Raw genomic sequence first — 18,607 nt, 5'->3', positions numbered from 1 at the left:
TCTGCAACGCTGAAACCATAAATCTGCAACTTGAATCCACAATAAAAAATGGCGTGCTCTATCCCTGATAGCAACGCACACTATCTGAAGAATCCAATGCCAATAACTGCTGAGGGCTACGTCCCAGCCAATCCAGAACCTAGGGTTTGCGTCCCAGATGAAGAATTGCTCTCTCAGAGCCAATTCACAAAAACAAGTTTTTCAATATGCAAAAGATAATAAAAAATTAGGTCTCCATCTCCTTATATCCCCTTCCAACTGTAAATCGAACCCTAAAGGGAAATTACACTTTTCCCTTTAAATAAAATATAATAAAATAACATTTTCCCAATTAAAGTCATCCATGCTATAGGAAAAACATTACTTTATTAAAATTTCATAGCTGAAAGCACCAAAAAGTCTACAGATAGTAAAAATCATGTATAATAACTCGAGACCTTTCCAACGAGCTATAACACATAGGTGTACCTGATCAACTGAAGCCAGAATCCCCTTATTACTCCAAAATGGTTATATTATTAACCTTATTTTAATTTATTTAATCACCAACTTAGGAAATATTTAAATATATTAAAATATTTCCCAAATGGTCCCAAAAGGCCCAAAATGACCAATCAAACATGAATCTGACCTTGCCACCTGTCTGTGACTGATGCCGGACAAGATGTGTCAACTAGTAGTCCATCCCTAAAATCTAGGGATGCTCCTAAAAAGTAGGAGACAACCCCAATCAACCAAAATTGAGTCCCAATGACTCCCCTACTCTGTGCACCTCTGAGAGAACTGTCACTGAATTGGGAGTTCCTCCTAAAAAATAGGAGATGCACTCTAAGTCTCCAAAACGTTCGCTGAGGTCTCAAAATGCCTCCTAGACCACTCCTAATCAATCCCTACAAATTAGAAATCCCTCCTAAATTGTAAGAAATTGTTGTCTATTGCTCCAAACTACTTGGGAAGCTCATGCATGACTCTCAAAGTCCCTGGGTTGATTCCCTCTACGCTCTGCTGGCCTATGGGAACCAGATAATAGACCAACCCTGCTAGAAATGTTGTCACTAAAGAAGGGCAGAGATTGGGGACATGACATTCTTGTAAATTTTCAGAAGTCAATTTTTAAATTGGATATTAGTAGCATTGCCATCAATTATAGAATTACTTCTGAATTGTTTAGTGGTGTTCATTTGTCAAAATTGATAAAGACTTAATTAATTAAAATTGTGAGCAGTTGGCTATGAATTTAAAGCATTATTTATTGAGTGATAATAATTTTCCTGCCAAATGTTTGACAAAATATCAAACTATTGATTAGCAAAAGCAAATTGATATTTGTTAAGGATATAGCTTCTTGAGGGTTTTTACATCCAACAAACCCTCGAAGTTGAGTTAGGGTCTTGGGTTTTGGCGATTCTTTAATAACTTTGATTTTCTCTTCATCTACACTTACTCCTTCAGCATTGATCTTATGCCCCAAGTAAAGAATCTCTTCTAATCTGAACTCATATTTTGAGAATTTGGCATGTAATGACTCTATTTCTAAAATATTTAGGACCTCTTTGATGTGTTGCAAACTTGCAAATATTCTTCCCAAGTCTTTTTATAAATGAGTATGTCATCAAAAAATATAAGGAGAAACTTCTTTAATTGTTGTATAAAAATGTGATTCATACACAATTGAAAAGTAGCCAAAGCATTTGTAAGACCGAATGGGAGTACTAGGAATTCAAAATGTTTGTATTGGCATCTAGATTTTGTTTTGGGAATGTCTTCTTTCCTCATCCTAATCTGATGATATCCTGATCTTAAATCAATTTTTGAAAAGTATCGAGCATCATGTAATTCATCCATCAACTCATTTATCCTTGAGATTGGATACCTATTCTTGATAGTTTTCTTATTTAAAGCTCTATAATTGATGCACATCCTCATAGTTTCATCCTTCTTCTTGACGAGTACTACTGAAGAAGCAAATGGACTGCATCTTGGTTGGATGTGTCCCATTTCCAATAATTCTTTAATAGTCTTTTCGATCTCTTCTTTGTATTTCTGGGAATGCCTATAAGGGGTTGTTATAATGGATTTAGCTCCTAATTCAATGGAATGCTCAAACCCCCTTTTTGGTGGTAAACCTAGAAGGATATCTTCAAAGATCCTTTGGTGTTTCTTTAGGATGGGATGTATATCAGCATGTACCATGAGTTCATTACTAGGTAATTTATCAAGAGCCAAACTTTTAGCTATCCATTCTCCTTGGTTATGCCTGAGGATACATTCAATTCTATTGCAAGTTACTACTTTGGGCGATCCATCAAGTAATCCTTTCAATGTTATATCTTTCCCATCATGTTTAAAACATACTTCCAACTTGGGATTATCGATAGTAAAACGTCCTAAGGAGTCAATCCAAGGCATTTCGAGGATGATATCATTTTGTAATTTCACAACAAAGAAATCTGCTTTTATGGTGTGGTCATTTAGTGTAATTTCTAATTGGGGAATGATCTCCAAGCATTGATCAAGGGTACCGTTGCCTATTATCGCCTTAAAGTCTTTAATTTTTTGAGTTTTTAGTCTTCTTTTTGCCACTAGGTCTTTGCTAATGAAGTTATGGGAGGCTCCAAAATCTATTAAGGCAATCACCCTTTGGCCCTTCAATGTTCCTTTGACATGAAAAGGTTTCTTTCCACTATCTTAGGTAACTACCGATAGCGTCCCAAATTCCTTCCCATCCATCTTTATTCTTTTATTTGGTGCTTCCTCCGTACTTGCTTCTTCCATCCTATGTAGTTGTCCCCTCTTACCCTGGTGGTCTCATGCCCAAGGTTCTTTGCATTTGAAGCACAACCCTTTTTTGATAATTCATCCCTCTTTCCAATCACTTCCTTTCCTTAAAATCAATGCCCTGGATTTCATTGCTCTCTACAAAAGTAACATGTTTTTTCCTTATTTTCTTTTTTTGATCCTTCATACTTGTTTTGGTTTTTAGGAGGGTAAGTCCTAAATCTTTCCTTCGATACATTTGATTCCACCTTCTGAGCCTTTTGAATCACTTCTTCCACCATTTGAGGTTCTAAAGGGTTAACTATGTTTTTAATGGGATCTTTTAGACCTTCAACAAATAGATAAGTCTTCTTTGGGATAAGTCAAGAACCATGACTGAAAGTTTTTGAAACTCATTTGTGTCAGCCGACTGGATGGTTCCGGCGGTGTTTCTGTAGCAGACAGAATGATGGTCGTCGGTGTTTTGTATTTTGTAGCTGATGGGGTGATGTCCGGCGTTGTTTCTGTATTCTATAGCCGACATCGTCGGTAAATAGTTTGTAGGGGATAGAATATTTGTGGCCGACGGACTCCTTCGAGAAGGTTCGGCGGTAGTATTTATATCCCGTCTGGGATCATTGTAAATTATTATTCATCTACTATTACGAATATAATTCTGTTGTTCATGTTCATTGTCTGTATGTGTTGATTTCTTTACCTGTACGGTAAACATTTGGCACCGTTTCCTTATCAATCTGGAAGGTGGGAGGAATGAAGATTAATGCCAAATCAGCTTAACAAGGATTGGAATAAGGCGAAGGGAAAAGATGGAATCTATACTGCCCAGGAGAATTTAATTCTGGCACAGCAAGCCGAACGCCGACGAAGATTTCAAAAGATTGCCGACGGAAACCGAAGCGCGGAAGAATTGTTGGAGGAGACTCGGCAGCGGGTGGAATTGGTGGAAGAAGCACGGGAGGAGTTCTTGAATTTGTGTTCGCCGAGGGAAGAAAATTCAAACGGAAGAGCATCAACTCACACGGCTCGTAGTGCCGAGGGAGCACGAGCATGGAGTGATCTCTTCGTCCGAGATAGACTTTCGCGGGAAACAATTTCAGAGGATCCTTCTTCACCAAGGTTCGCAGCTGTCGACACCTCCGGTACGGAAGTGCAGACCATCGGTGCGGGAGTTCAGAGTGTCGGTGCGGGAGTTCAGACTACCGGTGTGGAAGTGCAGACCGCCGGTGTGGGAGTTCAGACGGCCGGTGTGGGAGTGCCGACCGCCGGTGTGCGAGTGTCAACCGCCGGTGTGGAAGTTCAGACTGCCAGTGTGGGAGTGCCGACCGCCGGTGTAGGAGTGCAAACCTCTGGTGTGACAGTGCAAACCTCCAGTGTTGTGATGGCGGGACCCAAAGAAAAGCTGCCAAAATTTGAAGGCGATGGTACAGTCGATCCCATCCGACATTGTAAGACATGTGAGACGATCTGGCGAGCAAATGGAATCACAGATGCCGATGAATGGGTCAGGTAATTTCCAGCAACCCTACGGGGTGTCGCGATTGATTGGTTTTTGGATACGGATCCGCAAAAGTTGGATACCTGGGATAAGATTAAAAAGGAGTTCCTGGCGAAATTTAAACTCTTGCAGGACGATAATGAAATTGTAGTAGAGATTTTCAATACGAAACAGAGGAAGCACAAAACTGTTCGCGTCTATGCCAGGAGATTAAAAGACTTAATAAACAAAATGGAAAGCAAGCCGAAGGACGGATTGCAAAAAAGATGGTTTGTAGACGGCCTACGCTCGAAGTTGCGGAGGAAAATGAAAATTGTACCACCGTCATCATACGTCGATGCGTATAACAGAGCACTGGACATTGAAAGTGAACAGAAGACAAAGAAGAAGAAAACTAGCTCCTCTGATTCTGATGACGACGAGCCTGCTGGAGATGATAGCAGCGACGACGAAGGAAGCAACAAGAAGGTTCGTGCCCTACAGAAGGATATGGTTCGCATGATGAAGGAGTTTAAAAACATGCAGAAGGAGCCAAAAGGCAGGGAGCTGTGGTGCACGGAGTGTAAGACAGACGGGCATACTAAAGGATCATGTCCAAAAAACCAATTTTGTGACATTTGTCAGATCATGGGCCATTCGACAGAGGAGTGACCCTTTAACATGAAGACAAGAGGATCTCCGCAGGTGTTTCTCACACAGGAGGCTTCCCCGTTGGGTAGTAGCAGAAACACGAATACCGCCGGTGCTACATCTGGAGGATACAAGAATAATAGCAGAAGGCAAAATAACAATGCAAACAATAACAATAATAATGGGAGCTGAAGTCGAACTCAGTATGATGCAAAGGACGGCTGATCGTTCAATGCCGAGCGTGTAATTTGTGGGGTCATTTTGCACGGGATTGTACAGCGGCAAACATACCGAAATTATTATGCAGATGGTGCAGACCCGGCGATCACGAAGATTCCAAGTGTCCAAAGGCTGGAGTAAACTTGATCACTGTTGGCACGGATGTACAGGAGGTTCTGGCAATTACACGGAGGCAAGCGGAGGAAAAGAGAAAAGTGGGGGAAGCGCAGGCGGACATTGCAAAGGCATCATCGACGGGGACATCTCAGTTGAAGGACATCACCGGCACCTTGGCAAGGAACTTCGCAGAACAAAACATTGTATGACAGATCTTACAAACGAAGACACCGGTCAAGATAAGTGACCTCCTTCTCACAATGCCCCAGTTATAGACGGCCATTCTGAATCATACACTGTTTTCAAAAGCACCGGAGGACACAGGAAGGGATAGTAGGGAAGTGATGACAATAGACCCAATGCTGCTGGCATTCACATTCGGACGGCATCCGGCGATCGTCGAGATGGGGATTTTGGGAAATGTTTTGACAGACACAATTGTCGACGGAGGGTTCGGCGTGAATGTGTTGCCGAAGGATACTTGGAAGAAGTTGGGAAAGCCGACATTGTGGCCACCTGCATTTCAGTTGCTCACGGCAGACCAGCACGGAATCAAACCGTTGGGAATCTTGAAAGCGCAACCGGTAACAATTGGTACGCAACCATTTTTATTGGATTTTGTTGTCATTCCATTAAAAAGAAAAGGATATGATGCTATATTGGGACGAGATTGGTTGGTGCAAGCAAAAGTAAAACATGATTGGAAACGAAATATCCTATCAATGGAGCGCGGAGGCAAAAGATTCACAATTGACCTACATACACAAAGGGTCTGTGAGGAGGCAGCATCGTCAGATTCAGAAAGTGACGGTGAAGGTGATGACGAAGCAAAGAGGAGAATGGAACCAGACGAAGGAGTATTGAGACTTGACGGAGGATCGAATGATGACGACCTGGACTCGGTGAATGGCCTGTTCCACTAGCAGATAGAAGACTACGAACTGTTTCCGAGTTGCAATATGTTAACAGTCGACGAACGTGAAAAAACACAGCAAAATGAATGTCCAGAGGAATGCACGGAAGTGGAAGAAGGAAAAGCTACCATGGCTGAAGCTGAGGGGAAGAACATACAGTCTGAACACAGAAAAACGAAAGATCCCACTATCTGGTACATGGTGAATGGACCGCGCGGAAAGAAAAAGTTACACCGCAGCATAAAATTAGTGGAAGGGCACCAACAGCAAGGAAATAATCCAGTTGCGCGACGACCGCAGACACAGTGGGCGACGGAGGTGGCACAGAACAGACGTAAAGCGTACAACGGTCGGAATGAAATCAAAGTGGAAAAGTTTAAGGCCAGATGGGTTGGACCATACCAGATCCAGGAGGTTTGCGACAATGGAGCAATCAAACTGACGACTTTGGACGGAAAGGAGATGGCTCAGTCAGTTAACGGATCTAAATTGAAACTATATCATGCAAGAATGTTGTCGTCGTCATTGCAACCTTCGATATCGTCATTACAGGACTCTCTGGCGGCAACGTCATCTGAAGGTACCTATGTTATTTGATGTGTTAGAATAGAGCAAAAAATATATATATTTATAAAAAAAAAAAATTTTAAAAAAATTTATTTTTTTTTTAAATTTTAATTTAAAAAAAAAAAAAATTGGGGCCCCGCGGACAGGCCCACGAACTGAAAAGCCCCGCGGGCAATGGCCTGTCCACGAGCAGAGTCAGAGACCCCGCGGACAACAGCCTGTCCGCGGGAGTTAAAAAAAAAAAAAGAATTCCCCCCCGCGGGCAGCTGTCCGCGGACATAAAGCTGGATAGTCCTCCGCCAAAGCAAGCCCCGCGGGCTTAAACACTTTTTTTGTTTTTTCCTCCGAAACCTTCTAAAATCTCTTCAGTGCGAGCAGTCTTCGCCAATAAATAGGAAGGCTGCAGACTTAAAAGAAATCATTCTCGCCAGAAGTCTCCACCGGAAAAAGGAAAGGTATGCGGGCTATAACAAAAAGAACTCCGCCGTCTTAAGACTCTTCCGCGGGTTGCAATTGGAGGACAACGTTCCTGTGCATTAAGAAGAGACAGAGTTGAGCTTAAAACTTAATTTATGAAGACTACAAAGGCAGTGTCAAATGTTTGCTGTTAGGGATTGGCGGACATTATTCCGTGCAGATCAAGCGAGTAGCCGATATCAAATGAAGTTTTTTCTATTACCTCCCTGAGTCGTTCGAATGGAGGCCTGGGGAGAATCGATTCTGTGTGCCGTGACAAGCTAGCGAAACAGTAACAGACAAACAGAAGAGAGGGGTTGCTAAAAAAAAAAAAAAGACGACGACAGATTCAAGTTGTTCAGAATGAGTTACAGATGATGCCAAAGGAAAGGGGATGCATTTGTGGTTGCCAGAAAGAGTGCAGAATCGACAAAAAATGACAGAAATGGTGGGTTCCATGCATTCCTGTGTGGGTTGCGTTGCCCCCTGGACCCCCAATCGTGGCGGATATCAGTCGTGGGAGTCTGACCAGTGGAGAAGAATTGAAGTTGCTGCAGGCATGGACTTTCTATGTACCAGAGGCACTTGGAGTAGGTGTTGGCTGGGAGGCTATCTTGGTGGATGCCTAGAGAGCTCGGGAGGAGCTAATCATCCAATTGGAGGCAGTGCAGCGACACTTGGCTCAGGGTACCATGGAATTGAAAACAGAGAAAGCAGCACAAGTGGTGATCAAGGTCAACTTGAGACAGTATTGTGTTAGCAGAGGCTACAAATGTAACGGGATGAATGTGGAAGTGATGTGACAGAAGCAGATTTTTCTTGTTGTAGTCACTCTGATGATATATTTTATTTGTTAATTTGTCTCAGATATGTTGTAATTGTCGTCCGGAGACGACTTTTCTTTTTGGGGGCATGGTGTCAGCCAACTGGATGGTTCTGGCGGTGTTTCTGTAGCCGACGGAATGATGGTCGTCGGTGTTTTGTATTCTGTAGCCGACGGGGTGATGTCCGGTGATGTTTATGTATTATGTAGCCGACGTCGTCTGTAAATAGTTTGTAGCGGATAAAATATTTGTGGCCGACGGACTCCTTCGGGAAGGTTCGGCGATAGTATTTATATCCCGTCTAGGATCATTGTAAATTATTATTCATCTACTATTGCGAATATAATTCTGTTGTTCATGTTCATTGTCCATATGTGTTGATTTCTTTACCTTCATTGTAAATTATTATTCATCTACTATTGCGAATATAATTCTGCTGTTCATGTTCATTGTCCATATGTGTTGATTTCTTTACCTTCATTGTAAATTATTATTCATCTACTATTGCGAATATAATTCTGCTGTTCATGTTCATTGTCCGTATGTGTTGATTTCTTTACCTGTACGGTAAACAATTTGCAAATTGCTCGACTATTGCATGTTGTTTTAAATGGGCCAGTTCTTTGAAGTACCATTCAGGTTCAACTTGGTCAAACCATTTGATAAGCTTTTAAGAGAATTCTTGGTAAGAAGTTACATTTTGATGACCGGGGGACAGAAGCCCATTGTGCCACCATTCATAAGTTATTCCTTCTAAGTGAAGTATGGAAAATTGAAGGGCATCTTCTTTAGTCACTGGGCTAAGTGTAAAGTAGGAGTTTAGTTTTTGGAGCCATGCATGGGCCATGATTTTTCTTGATCCATCAAAATTGGGTAGTATCACTTTGTTCACTTTGTGTTTCAAATCTTTATTTATATGCCTTCTTAGGAGCCACATATTTTTTACCCTCACAAAATTCCACAGATGTTATAATTTCCTTGATTTCAAGTTCAAGGCTTTCATAGGCTCTTGCATTATCTATTGTACTACTATTAGGTTGGTCTATTCTTTCCTCTTCCCTAGGTATTTCTTCCCTTGGTAAGAAGGGGGGTTTTGGAGTTCAAGAAGATGATGACTCATTACTCTCTGGTTCATTTGAATTTATATCTCTCCCATGGGATGAGTTATTCTTTAGGTTATTGATGGCATTCCCCACATTTTGTAAAGCGTTTAGAAGGACCTGATTGGATTTATCTAATTTTTCATTTTGACTCATTAGGGTTGATTAGTATGTTCCATAAAAGCCCTTAGTTAGGTGGCCATTTCATTCATGGTGGTTTTCTTAGCTCTTCTTTCGTAAGTTTGCATCAACTGTTGTTCCAGGATGGCAAGATCAATGCTCTGATACCACTATAATGTTCCCTATCTATCAGACTTGAACTTCCTACTTTCGACGTCTGCACTTGCAAAGATGTCAATACTCTAGTGGAGATATGGATAAAATAGAACATTATATAACTATTAGAAAACAACATACAATCCATATTCCCAATTGCTTCCCATCTTAAGGAAAGGTTGTGATCAGATGCTTAGTTCCTGAGGGAGGGTTTCCTGTGGCTCTAGCTGTTTAGAACAACTCTCCACTATGAATCATCTTCTCACTGCACTTCCTCCCTTTAAGACTATGGATAATCGATCCCGATATACCCATCCTTCTAGAAGATTTCTCGATGTAGGCCTTATGGATAACCCTATATAGGTATATCCATTCTTTCATATGCATATGCTTGTATTTTCTAGTATACTAACCTTCAGAGATAGATGACCCCTACCTTAATCCTTATTCTTTTGCATTCAGAGTTACTCTGATCTTCCTATGTCACTATGGTTCCTTTCTTTGTATATCTCAAACCTGAGCCTATTTAATTTGCACAGTATTCTAACTTTATGGGCAGGCCTTTGGTTCTTCCGAAATATAACAATCTGGTGATTATCTTTATCTGCCTTGGGGTTATGTGAATGCTGTAGCAGAAGAATGGATGACAACTTCAGATGTAAACTTTGTTCCTTCTCTCTTGATTACGGATGCCCCTATGACTGTAACATACAATATCTAATGCCGTGAAACTTGTCCACGATGGGGGTAAGTCCTTTGTTATTCCCTTACTCTACTCCAATCGATCTACTCCTAAGCACATATCTTTCTACTGGTGCTTGGAGGCTATGATGTCTTGCCTTGATTGTTTTTGCCGAGCTTGGATGACAGTGATGATGTCTGTATTTGCTTCTGGGTATGACTACTAAGTATTTCCTTTCTACTATGTCCATCGGGTCTAATGGAGGATGTGTCTTGATTGATATTGCAGAAGATAAACTGCCTCGCAATGTTTTCCTTGTCTATGATAATTTTGGATTGTCTCTTCCTCCAATACTAGGACTGGTGCTCTAATTCTTCTCCTTCGATGCCCCTCCTTCCTCCTGTAATGGCCGTCATTTATACGTATGGAGTCTATAGTTTGAAGGGTCATAGTATTTGATGGGTCAGCTTCCTTTCCCAATTTAATAAATCATGTATTATGGTTTATAAATGACCTTCATACTTTAATTAGTCTATTAAGTAATTAAGATAATATTTATTTGATTTATTTCTAATGTTTGAAAGAAATAAAAACTTTAGGAAATAATAATTAATTACTAGAGGAAATAACAAAAAATTTGAATTTAAATAAATATTAATGACGATTTGAGGGAATTGTGATTTATAGTTACTAGTCATTTTTATCTTGTGATATTGCTAGGAAAAATCTACTTATCATTCTTATCTTATTCTGAGTAAAAATATCACTTCACGTACCTTTTATAGTCGCGATTCTTCCAATGATACTGCATTCCAATACGTTGAAGAAAACCAAATTGATTTAATTTATCCCATTCTTTCTCTGTTGGAAAGGTTATGTGTAATGATGACATCTGAAACTGCAACACAAGAGAACCATCAAACCATCTTAAACAATCTAATTTTACATTACAGAATACAAGAAAATCACATAACAACTTCTCTAATTAGATTGAATAGTGCATGTTGTCAACCCGATAAGTTCATAAGCTATAATAAAAACGGTTACATTTCTAAAAGTACATCCATAAAAACAATATTTGAATGACGTCATATAAAAGATATATGCTTGAATTTTAAATAATCCACATAAAAAGAACAATACATAAAACGCACATGTTTGAATTTTAAAAATTCCATATAAAAAATAAAATGTACAAAAAGAAAGAAACATCTAATGATAATTTCAATGTGCATACATGATAAACATTTCACAAAACATGGTAAAACCACCCATAGCCAAGCTTGTAATTGCTAACAGCCTATTGTGAGGTTTTGCTTTAGGAGTAGTGATCTTAGGTGCTATTAGGTGGTCTTAGGTGACCTTGGTAGCAATTTTCAAGTCTCCAAGTTTGAGAGTGGGTTTAAGCAATTTTAAGTTGTTGGGAAGTCAAGTTTGAGTGTGGGTTTAAGAAATTTTAAGTTGCTGGGAAGTCAAGTATGTCTAGCATGTGAGGGAGAGTTGGGCAAAGTTTATCTAGGATATGGAGTTGAAATCAAAGGGTTTGTAACGAATGAGTTAAAATCATTAGAAAATCCTTTGTCCAATTTCAATTTGGACTTAGAAAGTTAGGAAAGGTTATGGGAGGTAATATTGCTCAAGGCAGAGGCAATATTGCTCAAGGCCTGTAGATTCCTGAAATTTGGCTAAGTCTGAAATTTTATTAAAACTCCCAAAATTTAGAATCTTTATTATAACTCCTATGAAGTTGAAACCTATCTCAAACATTCTAACAATATATAAAAGATAACTTGAAGTAAAAATGTAAATTAAATATAATATTTTATATAAATCCTCCCACCAACAGGGCATCAGGAGACCACCAGTTACTGTCACACCTATTTCTATCCTACCACCTAGGATGGTCATAGTCTCACACCCATACCGTATAGAATGGATCACAGTGATATCTAGAGATGCCATTATGGATTAAAGCTACTGTTTATCTACTCATTTTGTTCTTTGATTCTATACAGGGCTGGACTTATATTCCATTTTTGTAGGCCCCTTTAAAAGAGCCATATAAAAACTTACGAACTTGACTAGTTAGTTTTTTGAGAGATGTGATATGTAAACTGATAAGGGTTGCAGAGTTGTAATGTTGATATATTTTACTCAATAGAAAGAAAAAAAAAATCCTGCCATCTGAGATGAAGAAACTGACTTGCAAAATTGGGGAGTTAACTTGTAAATGAACAATCCAACACTAGTTGGGTTCCAGCAATGTCTTGGGATTAATCCCAACCACCCCCGAAATTCCACCCCTTTTGAAAGTGAGTTTCAAGTTCAATTTAAGGAAAAACATGAAGAAAAAGTGCAAAATGACGATTTTTGGATGAAAATTGGCTAAGATTTAAAATTCCCTAGGACATGGTGGGATTTGCCAGTCTGTTCGGAAAAACTCCAAGGACATGGCAGAATCTACCTGTTTATTGGAAAATTTCCCAGCGAGACATGGATTTCTGCCCCCTCTCTTGATGCAAAAATCCCAACTCACCTTTAAAATCAGCCCAAACGGACATCTCTCAAGATAATGAAGGGTAATTTGCATAGTTTGAAGATCAGATTCCAAGTGAAAAACTGAAAATCACACTTGGAAAATACAAACAATATAAGAAATCAAATTTCAAAATGCACAATTCAGATCAAATGAGGAATGAAACTATTCTTTCAAACCAAATTGAAGTGTTGAATGGGTTGGGTAAGTGTAAAATGATGCAAAAAATAGAGTTGTGAAGTTAGAATTTATCCCAAGGAAGGGGCAGAATCTGCCCCTTTCCTGGGATTTTCAGTCTCAACCAACATGAGAATTTCGCCTTCCCATCGAGACTCCCAAAGTGAGAGCATAATCAGATCAATGTGACATTAAAGATGTGCTTAAAAACATGAAGTAAGGTGAATGAACACAAATAATCCACAGGGCAAAATTGTTCACGATGATGAGAAAAAGAAAAAAAATCCCAAGAACATGGAGGGATCTGCTTCTGTGCTGAGAAAAATCCCATGGAGGGTCTGATTTCTGCCCTCCATTTTCTTGGCAACCAAAGGCCTAATTCAAAGTGTTGACAGAGAGAAAAGAGCTTAAGGTTGAAAGCATTAGTTTGAAGCCCACAAAAGAGCAAGATTCAATCCAATTCAGCAAGAAGACTTGAAGTTTGGAAATGCCAGCGAGGTGGAGAAATCTGCTGCTCTACTAGGAAAAATCCCAAGAACCATGGGATTTCCTCCTGATGATTGGAATCAAAAGGGCAAGGCATGAAGGTGATAATTGCAAAAGCCGTGAAGAAGTAAATGAGCTTGCAAGTCTGAAATTGGTATGTTTTGAAATACAAGAAAAATGATTAAGTATTTGGAAAATTCCCAAGGACATGGTGGAATCCATCTATCTCTTGGAAAATTTCCCAAGGCCATTGTGAAATCCACCTATCTCTTGGGAAAATTTCCAACCAAGCTCAAAATTTCGCCCCTACATAAAAGGCAAAATACCAACACATGGGTGATTTCCGTTATGGATTGAAGGTGTGTTAGAAACATTCACTTGAGACTACAGATTACATTGAAGAGGTAAAAATAGATCATTTTGAGAGACCAAGATATCAATTGAAAGCAGTAATTTCACCTCATGGACAGTTTGAAGACTTAAGGAGAACAATTTTGGGCATTTAAGGCGAATTTTTCACCAAAATATGAGATTAAAAGAGTGGTGATATAACAAAATGGCTTTACTATATTGTAAAATTCATTTGATTTCCAGATTTTAACAAAGTTTCATTTCAAAATTTGCAAGATAAAAGGGAAATTAGATCTTGAGGTTAAAATAAATCATTATTTTTACATCATGTTGATGTAATTTCATTTCATGAAATTTTGAGATTTCCATCATTTCATGAAGTTAATGTTTTTTTCTCCTCTATTTTGCAAAATAATCTTCAAGCAATGAGAGACATAGAAGGTCAAAGATGGAGGCAACCTCAAGCTCAAGGACTTCAAATGAGGAGGTACAAATCAAGTTGTCAAAATACAAATTCAAAAATCAAGATCAAGTCAAAATTTACAAGTGGAAGAAATTATCCCCAACTTGAATTTCCTCTAGAAATCCAAGTTTGCTTTAAAGGAGTCGAAGCTATGTTTACCGTATTGGATTAATTAAGCAACGCACACAGGTAATAGACACGAATACAAACAGAAAACAGAAGAACTCTTATTATTATTCGCATATACCATCAGTACATCATGCTTTTCTCCTATGATAATCCTTCCAATACTTCCCGAAGGGGTTATAAATACTTTCCGACGAACCTTCCCAAAGGTATCCGTCGGCCAAATACATCATGTCCGCTACAAACTATTTACCGTCGGCTACATAACAAGAACTTTCCCGAAGGCCCCGTCGGCTGATACACAATTTCCTTTCTGAAGGGACCCGTCGGCCGATACACAATTTCTTTTCCGAAGGGACCCATCGGCCAATACACAATTTCTACCGACGACATCATCCCCCCCAAAAAAGAAAAGTCGTCTCCTGACGACTACAGAACAAAACTCAAACAACTAATACAACAATATTGATCTGCCATATCACTTTCACATTCATCCTATTGCATCTATAGCCTTTGCTAACACAATACTGACTCCTCAAGCTGACCTTGATAGCCACTTGTGCTGCTTCCTCTGCTTCCAACTCCTCGGTACCTTGAGCCAAGTGTCGCTGCACTTCCTCCAACTGGATGATCAGATCCTCCCGAGCTCTCTACGCATCCACCAAGACAGCCTCACAGCCAACACCTGCTCTCAGTGCCTCTGGTACACAGACACTCCATGCCTGCAGTAGCTCTAAGTCTTCTCAATTGGTTAGACTCCCACGACTGGCAGCTCTAATTTCTACCAAATTAGCACTCTGAAACCCACACAAAACTGCACGGAACACACCATTTTTGTCATTATCTGCCGATTCTGCACTCTTTCTGGCAACCACGGATGCGTCCCCTTCCCTTCGGCATCATCTGTCACTCATTCTGAACAACTTGATTCTGTCGTCATTTTTTTTTTTTTTTTTAGAAAACCTCCTGTCACCCTTCTGTGATGAAATCCATACGGCTTCCAACTTGACCCAATCTACTTAAAAAAATCGTACTACAATATTCCACCGTCTGTACAATGAAAATTAACAAATTTTGTCTCCAAAAACCGTACTGCACTTATGGAAAACCGTACGGTACTTCAAAATCCGTACTTTACTTATGGAAAACTGTACAGTGCTTTTTGTCTCTCTCTTTCTTTTCTACTTTTTTTTTTTTTTTTTTGAAAATCTCACTTCTGGAACAATTATGTACAATATTTACATATATACAGTACTTACAGTCTTCTTCTCTCAGTTGTTCGTCCATGGAGGTGCGTCACTTCTTTCATGGCAGACCTTCAACTTCGACCTATTCACTGTGTCGTCAACTTCTTTTCCGTCTAGCATCCATTGTTTTACTGCTCCATTATCACCCACTTCTCGAATTTGATATGGCTTGACCCACTTAACCTTGAACTTGCCTGGGTTGATCTCATTCTGATCGTCGTACTTCAACACCCACTGTCTGAGTTGAAACCTGCTACGCCTGTTCTGTGTCATCTCCATACCGCCCAGTTTGTTCCCGAAGCTCCGTAGCATGGACTCCATCAGTTGCCCCTTCTGTCCGTCAATAACACTTTCACTCTGTACTGCTACAACTTTTATTGAGCCCTTCCTCTTTGTTGCCTATGCAGATGGTATCGTGTGTCTTTCTTGCTGCCGGTACCTTTCTACTATATTTGTGGTTCGACGTAATACTTTCTTCCGGCTCAGTCGTACAGTAGAATCTTTCCTTCTCTTGGGTTCGTACTGTATGTCCTGTTCTTCAGCTTCAGTCATACCCGCGTTTCTTTTTTCGGCTTTTCTGTGTTGCTTCGAACATTCATTTCCTCCTTCAGCTTCTCCATGTTCCTTCAGACATTCATTTCCTCCATCAACTTCTCTGTGTTCCTTCGGACATTCATTTCCTTCTTTCTTACCTTCATCGATCCTTAGCATATTACAACTTGGAAAGAACTCGTAATCCTCTATCTGCCAGTGGTAAAGACCATTTAATGAATCCAGATCGTCATCTCCTTCCAATCGTAGGACTCCCTCCTGATTGGGTTCCATACTCTGCCTCCTCTCATCATCTTCTCCTTCGGAATCTGACGATAGAGCTTCTTCCCCGACCATCTGAGTGTGCAGATCGATGACATACTTCCGGCCTTTGCTTTCGAGTGATAAAGTATTTTTCTTCCAATCGTGCTTTGCTTTGGCTTGTATCAACCACCCCCGGCCCAAAATGGCATCATATCCCCTCCGCTTCAGAGGAATCACAACGAAGTCCAACAAGAATAGTTGTGTTCCGATTGTCACTAGTTGTGCTGTCAGGACTCCCAATGGCTTGATTCCATGTTGATCGGCCGTTAGCAGCTGGAAGGTAGGTGGCCATAATGTCAGTTGTCCCAACTTTTTCCAAGTGTCTTCAGGCAACACAGTGACACCAGACCCTCCATCCACAATTGTTTCCGTCAATACAGTCCCAAGAATTCCCATTTCAACGACTGTTGGATGGCATCCGGATGAGAGGGCTAACAACATCGGATCTTCTGCACTTGTGCCACTTTCCTTCTCCTTTTTGTCCACTGTACTTGCTCCACTTTCCTGCTTCCTTCCATGTTCTCCTGGTAGTTGAGCAGCGGGAACAATGTTTGCGAGTGCCAATCGGAGCTGAGGCATAGTGAGCAACAAATCACTTATCCTGACAAGTATCTCGGCTTGCAAAATTTGCCGGACAATGTTCTGTTCTGCGCAGTTCCGTACGGAAGTACTCGGCGTGTCCTTCAGGTGTGCCGTTTCTGCCTGTGTTGCTTTCTGGATCTCTACCTGTGCTTCTTCCAATTTTTTCTTTCGCCGGGTCGGGGTACACTTTTGCTTGCTTCCGTGTGATGGCCAAAACCTCTTCTTCGTCCGTCCTAACGGTGATCAAGTTTACTCCCGACTTCGGACACCTAGCATCTTCATGATCACCAAGTCCACACCATCTGCATAACAACTTCGGTGTGTTCGCTGTTGTACACTCTCGGGCGAAGTGACCCCACAGATTGCATGCGCGGCATTTAACTATCGGCCGACCATTCGCATCATACTGAATTCGACTCCTTCCGCCATTATTGTTGTTGCTGGTATTGTTGTTATTTTGACCGTGCCGGTTGTTTCTGTATCCACCCGATGTGGCACCTTCCGTACTGGTGTTCCCGTTCCCTCCGGACGGGGAGGCCTCTTGTGTCAGGAACACTTGCTGCGGTGTTCTTGTTTTCAAATTGAAAGGGCATTCCTTTACTGAGTGTTCCATAATCTGGCAGATCTCGCAAAATTGCTCTTTTGGGCAGGATCCCTTCGTATGGCCTTCCTTCTTGCACTCCGTGCACCATAGTTCATTGCCCTTAGTTTCCTTGTTCATGTTCTTGAATTCCTTCATCATCCGAATCATGTTTTTCTGAAGGGCACGAACCTTCTTGTTGCTTCCTTCGTCATTGCTGCTATCATTTCCTGAGGATGCATCGTCATCTGAATCGGACGAGCTGGTCTTCTTCTTCTTCTTTGTCTTCTGGTCACTTTCGAGGTTCATTGCCCGGTTGTACGCTTCATTGTATGTGGATGATGGCACGATCTTCATCTTCTTCCGCAACTTCGGGTGAAGGCCTTCAATGAACCATCTTTTCTGTAACCCGTCAGCAGGCTTATTCTCCATCTTACTGATTAAGTCCTTCAACCTCCTGGCAAAGACCCGTACAGTTTCATTCTTCTTTTGCTTGGTATTGAATATCTCTGCGACAATTTCATTGTCATCACGCAAAAGTTGAAATTCTGCGATGAACTCCTTCTTAATGTTATCCCAACTATTTAATTTCTGTGGATCGGCATCAGTAAACCAATCAATGGCAACAACCCGTAGGGTTGCGGAAAATTGTCGGATCCATTCGTTTGTATTTGTTATGCCATTCGCCCTCCAGATCGTTTCACATGTTTTACAATGTCGAATGGGATCAGCTGCTTCATCACCATCAAATTTAGGCAATTTTTCCTTCGGACCTGCCATTATTACTGTATGTCGAGGGTTTTGTTGGGTACCTGCGCTATTTTGCACTCCCGCGCTATTTTGAGCACCCGCGTTGTTCTGAACACCCGCGCTATTCTGCACACCCGCGCTGTTCTGGACACCCGCGCTGTTTTCTGCTTCCGCGCTGTTTGGTGAAGAAGAGGGTTCGTCCACCGAAGCTGTTCGTCCCGGAAGTATATCTCGGACAAAGAGGTCACTCCACACTCGTGCTCCTTCGGCACACCGAGTCGTGCGAGTTGATCGCCTTCCATCAGGATTCTCTTCCCGTGGCGTATGCAGGTTCAGAAACTCCTCCCTCGCTTCTTCCACCAAATCAAGCCGTTGTCAAGTCGCCTTCAACAATCC

At 40.9% G+C, this 18,607-nt stretch overlaps 1 protein-coding gene across 2 annotated transcripts in view; it reads right to left on the bottom strand.

Moving 5' to 3' along the window:
• Nucleotides 1-18,607, bottom strand: part of LOC149570358 (acyl-CoA) — a 428,133-nt gene that overhangs the window by 258,071 nt on the left and 151,455 nt on the right. For both annotated transcript variants that reach the window (XM_089823003.1, XM_089823004.1), the window contains exon 6: nucleotides 10,835-10,956. In XM_089823003.1, the coding sequence (XP_089679129.1) occupies nucleotides 10,835-10,956 (122 nt within the window). The remainder of the gene's footprint in view (nucleotides 1-10,834; nucleotides 10,957-18,607) is intronic.

The sequence above is a fragment of the Cupressus sempervirens genome, chromosome 3 (genome assembly GCF_028749045.1).
Source record: "Cupressus sempervirens isolate cs-2001-9-10 chromosome 3, ASM2874904v1, whole genome shotgun sequence".
Classification (NCBI taxonomy): domain Eukaryota; kingdom Viridiplantae; phylum Streptophyta; class Pinopsida; order Cupressales; family Cupressaceae; genus Cupressus; species Cupressus sempervirens.
This window is presented reverse-complemented; position numbering and strand designations above follow the sequence as displayed.